Consider the following 15,539-nt stretch of genomic DNA (forward strand, 5'->3'; position numbering starts at 1 on the left):
GACTCACTGCGGATTGGGGAGAGACTCACTGGGGATCGGGGGATAGACTCACTGGGGATCGGGGGGGAGACTCACTGGGGATCGGGCAGAGACTCACTGGGGATCGGGGGGAGAGGCTCACTGGGGATCGGGGAGAGACTCTCTGGTGATCGGGGGAGAGTCACTGGGGATCGGGGGAGACTCACTGGGGATCAGGGCGAGAGTCACTGGGGATCGGGGGAGAGACTCACTGGGGATCGGGGGGAGAGACTCACTGGGGCTCGGGGGGGAGACTCACTGGGGATCAGGGGGAGAGTCACTGGGGATCGGGGGCGACTCACTGGGGTTCGGGGGTAGAGACTCACTGGGGATCGGGGGAGAGACTCACGGGTTCGGGGGAAAGACTTACTGGGGATCGGGGGAGAGTCACTGGGGATCGGGGAGAGACTATGTGTGCGTGTGTGTAACTGTGTGTGTGTAACTGTGTGTGTGTACATGTGAGTGTGTAACTGTGTGTGTGTGTGTAACTGTGTGTGTGTAACTGTGTGTGTGCGTGTAACTGTGTGTGTGTGTTACTGTGTATGTGTGTGTGTAACTGTGTATGTTTGTGTGTAACTGTGTGTGTATGTGTGTGTGTGTGTAACTGTGTGTGTGAAACTGTGTGTGTGTAACTGTGTGTGTGTGTGTGTAACTGTGTGTGTGTGTATAACTGTGTGTGTGTGTGTAACTGTGTGGGTGTGTGTGTGTAACTGTGTATGTGTATAACTGTGCGTGTAACTGTGTGCGTGTAACTGTGTGTGTAACTGTGTGTATGTGTGTGTGTAACTGTGTGTGTGTGTGTAACTGTGTGCGTGTGTGTAACTGTGTGTGTGGGTGTGTGTAACTGTGTGTGTGTAACTGTGTGTGTAACTGTGCATGAAACTGTGTTTGTGTGTGCGTAACTGTGTGTTTGTGTAACTGTGTGTGTGTAACTGTGTGTGTGTGACTGTGTGTGTGTTGGTGTGCGTGTGTAACTGTGTGCCTGTGTGTGTAACTGTGTGTGTAACTTTGTGTGTAACTGTGTGTGTGTCTAACTGTGTGTGTAACTCTGTGTGTGTGTAACTGTGTGTGTGTGTGTGTCTGTAACTGTGTGTGTGTAACTGTGTGTGTGTGTGTGTGTGTGTGTGTAACTGTGTGTGTGTGTGTCTGTAACTGTGTGTGTGTAACTGTGTGTGTGTGTGTGTGTGTGTAACTGTGTGTGTGTGTAACTGTGTGTGTGTGTGTAAAACTGTGGGGTGTGTGTGACATCATCAAAATAAACTAATCTCTCCTCAAATTTAGATGAAGATCTCAACACCGAGATATTTCCGTTCTGCTCCGTGGAAACAAATAATGCGGATTCTCCGCTTCACGGCACCGGAAGCGCGATCGGGCGGAGAATCGGGCGTAATGCACAAATCGAGGTTTGTGCCCGGCACTGATTCCGACGCCAGGCTCCAGTCCCTCCCTGGCGGTGAAATCAAAGTTTGTGCCCTACAGCGGGCCCAAGTAACACCCTCATTTACATAGATTTAAATCTAATCAGCGGATTGGACACAATATGCTCCGCCCTTCCACGATGCTCCGCCCCTCTCAGGCAGACGTCACGCGGGTGTGAATTAGTGCAAGTATTTACAAACGGGGACTGGGCTCCATGGCTGCTGAGGGGCAGAGAGAGGGGAAAAACCCCTCAAAAAGCCTCAATAATTGTGGGACTTGCTGGGGGGGCTGCCTGGGCCGGGGGGAGTAACGGGGAGCGACTTGGTGACAGGTCTGTGCACTCGGGGTGTCCCCCTCGGGATCGGGGTGGCCTGGCTCAGACCCCCATTGCTGCAGTCTGGGTTTTAAACACACCCCTTTGGTGCTACTCACAGGCCCCTGGCTGCTCACTCTGCTGACTGCTCACTATGTCCTGGAAATGTTCACAGAGCCTCTGGTCATTTGGGAGCCACCCAGGCCGCCCCTCTGGAAAGCCTCAGACCCCGGCTGAGCCATCACCGGGATGGGCGTGGCCAAGCTCAATCAGTGACACACCAGGTGCTGCCGCTCCTCAGTTCACTCATCAGAAGCTCAGCCCCACCGAAGGGGAAGCAGGGGAATAGCAGAGCTCACCCCAAACAAAGCACACAGGCACCCAGGTGGCCCTGTGTGGGGAATGTATAGTGCTAATAATTCACCAGTGCATTTGTATCATGTTCTGCTGTTGTGTTATGTTGTTAACCCTGTGGGCTCCACCTATGGGCCATTGTGTGGCTTCACCCACAGGGGGATATGTTGGGGCATGTACGGGCTCTGCCCATGGCTCCTCCCCTTGAAAGGAAGTATAAAGAGCAGCTGACCTGCAGGCGGTTTCCACTATTGTTCCAGTCGCAGGCAGGCACTGTTCTAAGCTGATTAAAACCACGGTTTACTTCTCCTCGTGTCTTTGAGTGAATTGATGGTCGCATCACACTGCTAGCTGACAAGGGCACTGCCAGGCTGTCACTGCCAATGTGCCAGGCTGCCATTTTCTGTGTGCTGGTGATCGGGCTGGGGGTGTCCAGCGTGTGTGTTGCGGGGGGAGCTGGGGACCCTCCCAAAGTGAGTTGGTGCTTGGGAGGGGGGGGTGTCGGGGTGGCATCGGTGGCCTGGGAGATCGGGATATCATTTTAAAATGGCGTCCCGATCTCTCGCTGCACTGAGGAGTTCGGGCGAGCGGAGCTCCTCACTGCACAAAACGGGGCGATGAGCGGCCTCGGCCCCGTGTTCCCCACAGGCACCTTACCCAACGTGGGGGGCGTTTTATCGACATGTGTTTCTCGGCACTGCGAGCGGCGGGAAACACGCGGTTAAATACGATCACTCCGGGATTTCCGGGGAGGAAAGGTTCAGCTGGGAATGGCGGAGTTTTCACTTGCTGAAGTTTGTAAAGTATGGATGGGTTCTGGAGACAGAGCTTCATCTGAGAGTTCCTGTATTGGTGATGTTTAGGGAGCCGACAGTTTCAGCTGACCAAGCTGAGAATGATGTTTAGAAAGTGGATTAGGTGCATGAATCAGACTTTAATTCCAATCAGGACCATTTTTATCCTCATTTCTTTATAACAAAGCTCTCAAACATTCTCTCTGCCGACGGATTCTCCGTTGCGCCGGCAGCGCCCCCACGCCCACGGGTTTCCCGGCGGTGTGGGGTGGCCACAATGGGCAATCCCATTGGCAGGTGGCGGAGACGGAGAATCCCGCTGCCGGTGAGGGCCGCTGCCCAGGAAAAGGGGGCTGGCGGACCGGAGAATCCCGCCTGGTGTCTTTGATATTTATATGGATAATGATTCAAATATAAGATATAAATCAGGACAGAGGAACTTATCTGAGTTTTACCAGGGTTAATGACATCCAGCATTCCTCTCCACACTGGGAACGGGAAAGGGCTGTTGAATTTTCCGATGGACAGGACACCATCTGCTAGCGACAGCTTTTTACCCTCATCGCTAATCCTGTAAATATTAAAGAGTTGATTATAAATTGACCACAAACACTTTGCTGAGTAATTTTACCAACTTGCCCTGAGTTTCAGTAAAGTTCATGTCCTACCTCCTCTTCCCAGATGCTTCCTCCTGAAATAAACAAAACACAAATCTGAGTTGACGGAGACGGACTGTCTATATCCAGAAAGCAGAAATGACCCTCACATTGTTACAAGCTGCTGGGAATTGTCAATTCCCATTGCTGCAGACATGGAATAGAAAGAGGATGTTACACAAAGGATATTGAAGCACAGGAGAAAGTATCAAAAAGATTGACAGCAACTGAGAGGCTTCAACTCACAGCAAAGATTGATCAACTTTCCTGTAGAAAAGAGAAGACCTGATAGAGATCTTTCAAATGATGAAAGGGGTCAGGTTTGATAGATTCAGTGAAGATGTTTACACTTGTAGAGAATCCAGAAATAGGGATAGAAACATAATATAGTTACAAATAAATCCAATCGGGAGTTCAGGAGAAACTTCTTTGCCGAGAGAGTGATGGGAATGTGGAACTCACTGTCACACGGGGTGGAATTTACTCCAGTCTGTCACAGCAGCGAGCATGGTGTCCGGACACAGGGAATCACACGAGAGGACACGGCTCAGTCTGTCGATGGCAGGAAAACCTCCCGGGATTAAGTCAAAGTCGGGAAGAATAAAGAAATGTACAGCACAGGAACAGACCCTTCGGCCCTCCAAGCCCGTGCCGACCATGCTGTCCGTCGAAACTAAAATCTTCTACACTTCCGGGGTCCGTATCCCCTGTTCCCATCCTATTCATGTATTTGTCAAGGTGCCCCATAAATGACTCTATCGTCCCTGCTTCCACCACCTCCTCCGGCAGCGAGTTCCAGGCACCCACTACCCTCTGTGTAAAAAACTTGCCTCGTACATCTCCGTCAATGCACCGGATTAGCGGCAGGAAGTTAATTAGTCTCATTAATGAGTCTGTGAAGCCAGTTTAAACCTGATTCCAACATCATTAACTGCTGCTTTTCCAATTCAGTTTAAATCCCATGGGTTGGATTTTATGAGGATCCCACTTCCCGTGATCGGGAACGCCGCGACCCTGGGATTGAAAATGACTGTGTAAAGAGATTGAAAGGTGCTGAGCACTGACCCTCCAGCAGGATGGCTCAGGAAATGTGTTTGTGATATTCCGATAAGAATCATCATTAAAAGGACAAGATCCAAGGGTCTGGCACTGCAGTCAAGAAGGTGGGTCAAGAACGGTCAACCTGGCTCCCAGGTCGGTTTAGGACCAGTCAGCATGGATTTAGTAAGGGGAGGTCGTGCCTGACAAACCTGTTAGAGTTCTTTGAAGAGATAACAAATAGGTTAGACCAAGGAGAGCCAATGGATGTTATCTATCTGGACTTCCAAAAGGCCTTTGATAAGGTGCCTCACGGGAGACTGCTGAGTAAAATGAGGGCCCATGGTATTCGAGGCAAGGTACTAACATGGATTGACGATTGGCTGTCAGGCAGAAGGCAGAGAGTTGGGATAAAAGTTTTTTTTTCAGAATGGCAACCGGTGACGAGTGGTGTCCCGCAGGGTTCAGTGTTGGGGCCACAGCTGTTCTCTTTATATATTAACGATCTAGATGACGGGACTGGGGGCATTCTGGCTAAGTTTGCCGATGATACAAAGATAGGTGGAGGGGCAGGTAGTATGGAGGAGGTGGGGAGGCTGCAAAAAGATTTCGACAGTTTAGGAGAGTGGTCCAAGAAATGGCTGATAAAATTCAACGTGGGCAAGTGCGAGGTCTTGCACTTTGGAAAAAGAATAGAGGCATGGACTATTTTCTAAACCGTGACAAAATTCATTATGCTGAAGTGCAAAGGGACTTGGGAGTCCTAGTCCAGGATTCTCTAAAGGTAAACTTGCAGGTTGAGTCCGTAATTAAGAAAGCAAATGCAATGTTGTCATTCATCTCAAGAGGCTTGGAATATAAAAGCAGGCTTGGAATATAAAAGCTTTATAAAGCATTAAATAGGCCCCATTTAGAATACTGTGAGCAATCTTGGGCCCCACACCTCAGGAAGGACATACTGGCACTGGAGGGGGCCCAGCGGAAATTCACACGGATGATCCCAGGAATGGTAGGCCTAACATACGATGAACGTCTGAGGATCCTGGGATTATATTCATTGGAGTTTAGGAGGTTGAGGGGAGATCTAATAGAAACTTACAAGATAATGAATGGCTTAGATAGGGTGGACGTAGGGAAGTTGTTTCCATTAGCAGGGGAGACTAGGACCCGGGGGCACAGCCTTAGAATAAAAGGGAGTCACTTTAGAACAGAGATGAGGAGAAGTTTCTTTAGCCAGAGAGTGGTGGGACTGTGGAATTCATTGCCACAGAGGGCGGTGGAGGCCGGGACGTTGAGTGTCTTTAAGACTGAAGTTGATAAATTCTTGATTTCTCGAGGAATTAAGGGCTATGGAGAGAGAGCGGGTAAATGGAGTTGAAATCAGCCATGATTGAATGGTGGAGTGGACTCGATGGGCCGAATGGCCTTACTTCCACTCCTATGTCTTATGCTCTTTTGGTCTTAATTCACACCAGAAGGAGCAGCCGGGTGTGGAATTGTAATTTATCAGCCAAATCCGAGGGGGATTGGGGCTGAGGTTTTAAAATAACTTCAGTGTAACATCCAAACCCGGGGGGGATTTGGGTTTGAATTGAGGAATGTTTGGGCTGAAATGTGGGGTTTTGTCTGTGGTTTTTCAGGAGAGGCTTTTTAATAAGTTGTGGTGATTTGTGTGTTTATGTGGAAGCCGAGGTTAAATTGGGGAGGGATTTAAATTGGAAAACCAATTAAATGCTGTGTGATGTTATTTACACTATTTACAGCTCTTTGTATTCGGGTGTTGGGAGTGTTTTCACTAAACAACAAGTTTGTGGTTGAGCCAATCCCCGTGTCTGTGTAATTTTGTTCTTTATAAAATCCTCGAGTCGAGAACCATCAGTCAGAGGAAACGGGAGCGTGAACCTCTTACAGTCCCTCAATCAGGTACACAGTGCAACTGAACAAGGGCATTCCCGCTACAGCCTCAATCCCACCACCTCTCCCCCCATCCCCTTCCAGAATCCCACCAGTAACCCCAACAGGGTTTGATTTTCAGGCTTCCCGTATTGTGAGACCCCTGCTCATTGCTGAGGAAATACCAGTGACAGCAGGATGAGAACATTCATTGCCCTGTGAAGGGGCTGAATTGGTTACAGGAAGGCTGTTCCACAAGACTTACCACCACGGACTTAATCTGTGTAGAGATGGAAAGACAACAGAAACTCCACACAGTGTCATTCCCCATGTCCCCTTCCACTCACCCCACACCCTGACTAAATGTACCCTGGGGGGAACAGCATTAAATTCCACCCAGCCAGGGAAAGCCAGGGCTACATTTAAGGAGGAGCTGGATAAACACATGAGGGAGAAAGGAACAGAAGGATATATTGACAGGGAAATGAAGTAGGATGGGAGGAGGCTCGTGTGGATCATGTTGTGACTGTGAACTTTCACTGAACTAAACTGAAATATAATCCCTCACCTTCAGAAATCTCACTCCGTCTTTTTGTTCCAACTGGTTTTCCAACTTTGAGAGTTTCTCCTGAATAGAATTTAAATTCTCCTGAATTTCACAAAGATTTTCCTCCATTGGTTTTAGAATTTTTTCCTCTTCTTCCCTGAGATCTCGGATGAAACGCTGCTCTTTCTCAGTGAGAATCTGGTGCATTTTAGTGAACTCGGATGTGATGTGGCTCTGCAGACTGACCGACTGTTTCTATAAGAAGAAACATTAAAAATAATATGTTTCTGTGATATAAACAACAAAACAATGAATTAAATTTGGAAGCTCAGCACAGGGAGACTTTACCCTAATTTGGGAAATCTTCTGTTTCTGCTGCTGCTCCATTTCGAGAACCGTCGATTTCTTCTCTGTGAGAGAATCGAAGGAAGATTTCACCCCATCCTGGGATTGGGAGAGAAAATCAGAAAATAAAAGTGTTAGATCCTGAAAATGTGATCAGACAATCAGGGGATCAAATCTGTTCCCTTTTACCTTGTAGATTTCAACAGCCTCTTTAATCGGGATGAAGCGGTGTTCTCTGTGTTCCCGTGAATCTCTGCAAATCAGACAGATCAATTTCTTGTCAGTTTCACAAAACAGCTTCAGTTCTTCCTGATGTTCCTCACAGTGAAGTTTACTTTCCTTCTCTTTCCCATTCAGCTTTAATTTTCGAGCTTTCTCAGCCAGATTCACTAAGATCCGATTGGCCCTGAGGTTTCTTTCTGGAAACTCCTGTCTACATTCCGGGCAGGAGTTTATCTCCTTCTTTTCCCAACACTGGGTGATACAGGAGCGGCAGAAGTTGTGTCCACACTCCAGTGAAACCGGATCAGTGAAGAAATCAAGACAAATGGAACAAATTAAATCCTCGGACAAACTTTCTTCCTGCTCTCTGGAAGCCATGTTCACACTCAGCACTTCCTGATTCAAACCACTTTCAGTTTCAATGTTCCTGCTCCACTACTGAACATATTCAGTTCAGTAATTCCCTCATGATGTTCACTGCAATACTCAAGGAATTCACCTGAGGAAGGAGCAGTGCTCCGACAGCGAGCAATTCGAAACAAACCTGTTGGACTTTAACCTGGTGTTAGACTTCTTACTGTGCCCACCCCAGTCCAACGCCGGCATCTCCACATCAAGGAATTATTGTTATTTGCTGCTCTCGGTCCTGCCCACTTTGAGAGCTGGAGACAAAACCCGGAGCAGAATCAAGAATAAACAGGATTAGAGGGAGCAACAGGGAATAGTTGAACCCAGGCGATGGGATTGAAGGTCTGTTGGTGGTGGGGGTGGGTGGAGAGAGGATGGGAGGAGGTGGGGATTGTGTCCTGTGAGTGACTGGCAGCCTGCTGCTCTCCTTCATATACTTCTGTCTCAAAGCAGCCCCAGGCACGGATGGTCAAGTTGTGTTTTACTTTGTGGGAAACACAAACTGAAACATATTGTCCAGCTCCTCCTGACCTGTCCCTTTACGTAAACCCAGCCTGACTCCAACTCAAGTTGGATGTTTGGTATTTATTTGTTATGAATTTTGACTGAAAGTTATATCACTGTGAAAATGAAGATTTTTTGATAAAAATCAGCTTTGGAGAATTACAAGGTTGTCTGAAATTTTTCCAAGAATAATATTTGATTTAAAAGCGAGTCTGAAATGTCTCTGGTGCTGGCTGACTCCTCCCCCAGCCCTCAGGGCTTTTCATACTGATCATAGATCATAGAATTTACAGTGCAGAAGGAGGCCATTCGGCCCATCGAGTCTGCACCGGCTCTTGGAAAGAGCACCCTACCCAAGGTTAACACCTCCACCCTATCCCCATAACCCAGTAACCCCACCAAACACTAAGGGCAATTTTGGACACTAAGGGCAATTTATCATGGCCAATCCACCTAACCTGCACATCTTTGGATTGTGGGAGGAAACCGGAGCACCCGGAGGAAACCCAAGCACACACGGGGAGGATGTGCAGACTCCGCACAGACTGTGACCCAAGCCGGAATCGAACCTGGGACCCTGGAGCTGTGAAGCAATTGTGGTATCCACAATGCTACCGTGCTGATGCTGCGGGTGTTGGTTGAGTTGATTTGTTGAACAAGCTGCACAGTGAGTATATTGAAGTGGGTGAGGTTTGTACAGAGCCGCTCTCTGCTCTGAGGCAGCTATTGCTGCACTGGTGTAATGTGTGTCACAGTGTAGCAGCTGAAAGGCTGCAGCTTTTAACTTTACACTTGTCCTTTCCCTCGATACTGAACAAGCTGGAGGGCCTCAGCAGCTCTTTCTACATCCAGACCATTGGTCTTGTCTGTCTCCTTCCGCACTGTCAGCCAATGAAGACTTTACTATTTGACCCATGGCTGGAGTTTCAAATCAGAGTTTTCCTTCTCCAGGGCAGGCTGCCAATCAAAGCTGCCAATCGGGAACGGTCTGGTTTTGAGGAGGCAGACACTCACTTTCACATCTCTGCCCAAACAGGGATCGGTGTGTGAAGCCGGGCAGAGGCAGTTTGATTCGGAGGGACTATTTCACACACTGACCAGATGGGACTTTTTGGAATGACGAGAATCTCCATTCTCTTCAGCATCCTGGTCATTCCTGACCCTTTTTCACAATCCATAAGGAAGTAACTCCGTGCTGCTCTTTGACACAGTGGGTGGGATTTTGCTCTCTGTGCACAGAGAGCTGGTTAGAGAGAGAAAGCCGTTGTGTAGCTCTCCAGCTGCACAGCTGAGTTTTCTCTCCAGATTCTCTGGCACTCTGAGCTCAGAAAATCTATGGCCGTGGTTTTCACCCTCACGCTGGCAGGGCGGGGCCTGATAGATCCGGCAACGCCGGCTCCACCGAGATCGGGGCGCCCTGATCTGTGTTAAAATAATACAGCCCCACCCCCCACGGATAAGGGGAACCCCCTCCCCCACAAGCACAGGGGCAACCCGACCCCCACAAGCACAGGGGCAACCCCGCCCCCCACAAGCACAGGGGACCCCCCCCCTCCGCCAAACCCCACACATAAACATGGAAACATATCAAAAAGGAGGAGTAGGCCATTCGGCCCTTCGAGCCTGCTCCACCATTCAATATGATTGTGTCTGATCCTCTATCTCAATCCCACATTCCCGCTTTCCCCCCAAACCCCTTGATGCCATTGAAATGTAAAAATTATCTGTCTCTTTCTTGAATATATTCAGTGACTTGTGGTAACCTCCTGTGGTCAAGAATTCCACAGGTTCACAACCCTTTGAATGAAGAAATATTTCCTAATTTCAGTCCTGAATAGTCTTCCCCGTATCCTGAGACTGTGTCCCCTGGTTCGAGATTCCCCAACCAGGGAAAACATCCTCCCTGAATCTAGTCTGTCCAGCCCTGTTAGAATTTTATACGTTTCAATCAGATCTCCTCTCATCCTTCTAAACCCGAGTGAACACAGGCCCCGTCGAATCATTCTCTCCTCATTGCACTGTCCCCCCAACCCCAGTATTAGCCGAGTGAATCTCCGCTGCACTCCCTCTGTGACAAGTAAATCCTTTCTCAGGCAGGGAGACCAAAACTGCTCACAATACTCCAGGTGTGGTCTCACCAAGGCCCTGTATAACTGCAGTGACACATCCCTACTTCTGAACTCCAATCCTCTCACAATGAAGGCTAACAAACCATTCACCTTCCTAATTGCTTGCTGCAGCTGCCGCTCCACTTTGATTGGCTGGTGTACAAGGACCCAGATCCCTTTGTACATCCACACTTCCCAATACATCACCATTTAAATAATCCTCTTCCTTTCTGTTTTTCACACCGCAGTGAATAACTTCACATTTAGCCACGTTATCCTGCATCTGCCATGTGTTTGTCCACTCACTCAACTTGTTTCGATCACCTTGAAGCCTTCTTGCATCCTCCTCACAACTCACAGTTCCACCCAGTTTTGTGTCATCCATAAACTTGGAAATGTTACATTTGGTTCCCTCATCCAGGTTGTGTTTATATATCGTGAACAGCTGGGGCCCAAACACTGACCCCTGTGGTACCTCACTAGTCACTGCCTGCCACTCGGAAAAAGATCCATTGATTCCCACTCTGTTTCCTGTCTGTCACCAATTCCTGATCCACGTACATTCCCACAATCCCATGTGCTTTAATTTTTGCCAACTAACCTCTTGTGAAGGACCAAATCAAAATCCTTCTGAAAATCCAAATATACCACATCGACTGGTTCTCCCTTATCTGTTCTACTAGTTACATCCTGAAAACACTCCAGTGGATTATTGAAGCCCTTCATAAGCCTATGTTGGCTTTGTCCAATCCTGTTAATGCTTTCCAAATCTTATGTTATTACATCTTTTATAATTGACTCGAGAATCTTCCCCACTCCTGGGGCGTCATTCTCCGACCCCCCGCCGGGTTGGAGAATCACCGGGGGCTGCCGTGAATCCCGCCCCGCCAGTTGCCGAAGTCTCCGGCACCGGATATTCGGCGGGGGCGGGAAGCGGGCCGCGCCGGTTGGCGGGCACCCCCGCTCGAGTCTCTGGCCCAGATGGGCCGAAGTCCCGCCGATAAATTGCCTGTCCCGCCGGCGTGGATTAAACCACCTTTTGAACGGCGGGACAAGGCGGCGTGGGCGGGCTCCGGGGTCCTGGGGGGGGTGCGGGGCGATTTGCCCCCACGGTGGCCTGGCCCGCGATCGGGGCCCACCGATCCGCGGGCGGGCCTGTGCCGTGGGGGCACTCTTTCCCTTCCGCCTCCGCCACGGTCTCCACCATGGCGGAGGTGGAAGAGACTCCCTCCACTGCGCATGCGTGGGAAACTGTCAGCGGCCGCTGACGCTCCCGCGCATACGCCGCCCCGAGATGTCATTTAGGCGCCAGCTGGCGGGGTAACAAAGGCCGTTTCCGCCAGCTGGCGGGCGGAAATTCCTCTGGCGCCGGCCTAGCCCCTCAATGTTGGGGCTCGGCCCCCAAAGATAAGGAGAATCCGCACCTTTGGGGCGGCGCGATGCCCGTCTGATTGGCGCCGTTTTGGGCGCCAGTCGGCGGACATCGCGCCGTTTCGGGAGAATTTCGCCCCAGGTGTCAGACTAACTGTAATTCTCCCTTTTTTCGCTCCCTCCCTTTTTAATCAGTGGGGTTATATTTGCCACCCTCCATCTGCAGGAACTGCTCCAGGGTCTATAGAATTTTGGAGATGGTCACCAATGTGTCCAACATTTCCAGAGCCACTTCCTTTAATAATCTGGGACGGAGATTTGTCAGCCTTTAACTCCATTCATTTCCCAGCACCATTATCTTACTGATACTGATTTCCTTCAATTCCACCCTCTCACTGGACCCTTACATTTCTGGGTAATTATGTGTGCCCTCTTTCCTGAATGCCCCCAATGGAGCTCCCCAGAGGACCTGCCCCTGACACTGGCCCCTGTTAAAGGAGAGAGACTCAGGGCTGGATTCTCCGGACGCCGAAATCACGTTCGGCCGGAGAATCACAGTTCCCGACCAAATCAGCGGCGGTATCGCTTTCTCATTGCTCCGCCCCCGCCAAAGCGTACTCTCCGAGTCCGCCCGCCACGTATCGATGGCCTCAGGACATTGCCTGAGGCCCACCCCCCGATGCTCTGCCCCCGACCGGCCAAGTTCCCGAAGGCGACGGTCACGCGTGGTCTCATCCGTCGGGAACTCGGCGTGGCGGCTACAGACTCAGTCCAGCTCCGCCACAGACAGGGGAGAGCTGATCCACGGGCAGGGGGGGACTTTATGAGGGTCTGGGACCACTGTGGGGGGATGGTCCGGGGCATGCAAGCCGGCGAAAGTGGGGGGGCACTATTTCGCGGGCCGGGTCCGCGAGCGGCCTCGGCCATGTAGCACGGCGAGGCCGCTGCAGGCTGCCGCCACGCGCATGCGCGGCCACGGATCCGGCAATTCTCCGGCGGTATCGGCAGCTAGAGCCGGGTGCTCTACGCTGCGTTCATGCTAGCCCCCAGCAACACGGGGAATCGGCGGCCATTTTACGCCCTTTTTGCTGGCGCAAAATGCCGTCGTGGGGACATTGCCCCAGAATCAGAGAATCCAGCCCTCACAGTCTGGGCCCCGTTCCTGTCACCAGCGGTTACCAGCAGCAATTCTCTGCTGGTGGGAACACTTTGCCTCCGGAACGGAGAATCACGGGCAGTGTGCCGGGGCTGGTTTAGCACGGTGGGCTAAGACAGTGGCTTGTAATGCAGAACCAGACCAGCAGCACGGGTTCAATTCCCGTTCCAGCCTCCACGAACAGGCACCAGAATGTGGCGACTAGGGGCTTTTCACAGTCACTTCATTGTAGCCTACTTGTGACAATAAGCGATTAGTATTATTATTTTCTGATAAGATGATAAGAATCTGGGGCGAAATGCTCCGTTATCGGCGGAAAGTCCGCCGTTTGGCGCAAAAAACGGCGCAAATCCGACTTGCGTCACGTCGGAAAAATGGGTCGAAAGTCTCCAGCCCGAAATGGGCTAGCAGCGACGTAACGGGATCCGCGCTTGCGCAGTGGTTCACGCCGTGCAGCGTCATACGCGCTGCACGGCGTGACGGCTCATAAGGCCGCGCTGTTCCCCCCCACCCGACCGGAACACCCGACCGCAACACCCGACTGGATGGCTGGCCGCCGCTCAGCCCCGAGGTTCGAGTCACGCGATGTGGAGGCGCTCCTGGACGCGGTGGAGCAGAGGAGGGACGCCCTGTATCCCGGGCACGGCCGCAGAGTTGCCCCACGCCACAGCCGGCGTCTGTGGAGGGAAGTGGCAGAGGCCGTCACCGCTGCGGCCCTGACACCACGGACAGGCACCCAGTGCCACAAGAAGGTGAACGATATCGTCAGAGCAGGCAGGGTGAGCCTCCCCATATCCCCCCCTCCCCCATATCCCGCCCTCCCCCATATCCCCCCTTCCCCCATATCCCCCCTCCCCCATATCCCCCCTCCCCCATATCCCCCATATCCCCCCTCCCCCATATCCCCCTCCCCATATCCCCCTCCCCATATCCCCCCTCCCCCATATCCCCCCTCCCCCATTTCCCCCCCTCCCCCATATCCCCCATATCCCCCCTCCCCCATATCCCCCATATCCCCCCTCCCCCATATCCCCCTCCCCCATATCCCCCTCCCCCATATCCCCCCTCCCCGATATCCCCCTCCCCATATCCCCCCTCCCCATATCCCCCCTCCCCCATATCCCCCTCCCCCATATCCCCCTCCCCATATCCCCCGTCCCCCATATCCCCCCTCCCCCATATGCCCCCTCCCCCATATACCCCCTCCCCCATATCCCCCATAATCCCCCCTCCCCATATCCCCCATATCCCCCCTCCCCCATATCCCCATAATCCCCCCTCCCCCATATCCCCCCTCCCCCATATCTCCCCTCCCCATATCCCACCTTCCCCATATTCCCCCTCCCCCATATCCCCCTCCCCCATATCCCCCATATCCCCCCCTCCCATATCCCCCCTCCCCATATCCCCATATCAAACCCTCCCCATATCCCCCCTCCCCCATATCCCCCATCCCCCATATCCCCCCTCCCCATATCCCCCTCCCCCATATTCCCCCTCCCCATGTCCCCCATATCCCCCCTCCCCCATATCCCCCATATCCCCCATATCCCCCCTCCCCCATATCCCCCCTCCCCATATCCCCCTCCCCCAAATCCCCATATCCCCCCTCCCCCATATCCCCCCTCCCCCATATCCCCCATATCCCCCTCCCCCATATTCCCCCTCCCCCATATCCCCCATAATCCCCCCCATATCCCCCCTCCCCATATCCCCCATAATCCCCCCTCCCCATATCCCCCATATCCCCCCTCCCCCATATCCCCCTCCCCATATCCCCCTCCCCCATATCCTCCTTCCCCCATATCCCCCCTCCCCCATATCCCCCCTCCCCATATCCCCCCTCCCCCATATCCCTCATAATCCCCCCTCCCCATATCCCCCATAATCCCCCCTCCTCCATATCCCCCATATCCCCCCTCCCCCATATCCCCCCTCCCCCATATCCCCCATCCCCCCTCCCCTATATCCCCCCTCCCCCATATCCCCCCTCCCTCATATCCCCCACATCCCCCCCTCCCCCTTATCCCCCATATCCCCCCTCCCCCATATCCCCAAGTGAATCCAGCCCTAACCTTAACCTCTGCAATGCACGCGCAACCGGTGGCGTGCCTTCATATACCTGCCTAACACTGTTGCCTTTTACCCCTGCCACACCGCCCCCCCCCACAACAATAGGGAGCATGTGAGGACTGGTGGAGGCCCCGCTGATGAGAGGCCACTGACTGAACACGAGGAAAGGGCCCTGGAACTGGCTGGCGGACCTGACGACCGGGAGGTTGCTGATGCAGAGGTCGGGGGCGTAGTAGCAAGTGAGCCACCGACAGCCCGTCCCCATATCCCCCCTCCCCTATATCCCCCTCCCCCGTATCACCTGATCACTGCCTGATGTC

At 52.2% G+C, this 15,539-nt stretch overlaps 1 protein-coding gene across 1 annotated transcript in view; it reads right to left on the reverse strand.

Moving 5' to 3' along the window:
• The window catches only part of LOC140389164 (uncharacterized), a 119,168-nt gene that overhangs the window by 14,833 nt on the left and 88,796 nt on the right, over positions 1-15,539 (reverse strand). Inside the window, exons 8-12 of the mRNA XM_072473325.1 lie at positions 7,567-8,034; positions 7,381-7,476; positions 7,054-7,287; positions 3,567-3,589; positions 3,354-3,469 (exon numbers count right to left, since the gene is read on the reverse strand). Coding sequence (XP_072329426.1) covers positions 3,354-3,469; positions 3,567-3,589; positions 7,054-7,287; positions 7,381-7,476; positions 7,567-8,034 — 937 coding nt within the window. The remainder of the gene's footprint in view (positions 1-3,353; positions 3,470-3,566; positions 3,590-7,053; positions 7,288-7,380; positions 7,477-7,566; positions 8,035-15,539) is intronic.

This window comes from Scyliorhinus torazame, chromosome 14 (genome assembly GCF_047496885.1).
Source record: "Scyliorhinus torazame isolate Kashiwa2021f chromosome 14, sScyTor2.1, whole genome shotgun sequence".
NCBI lineage: Eukaryota > Metazoa > Chordata > Chondrichthyes > Carcharhiniformes > Scyliorhinidae > Scyliorhinus > Scyliorhinus torazame.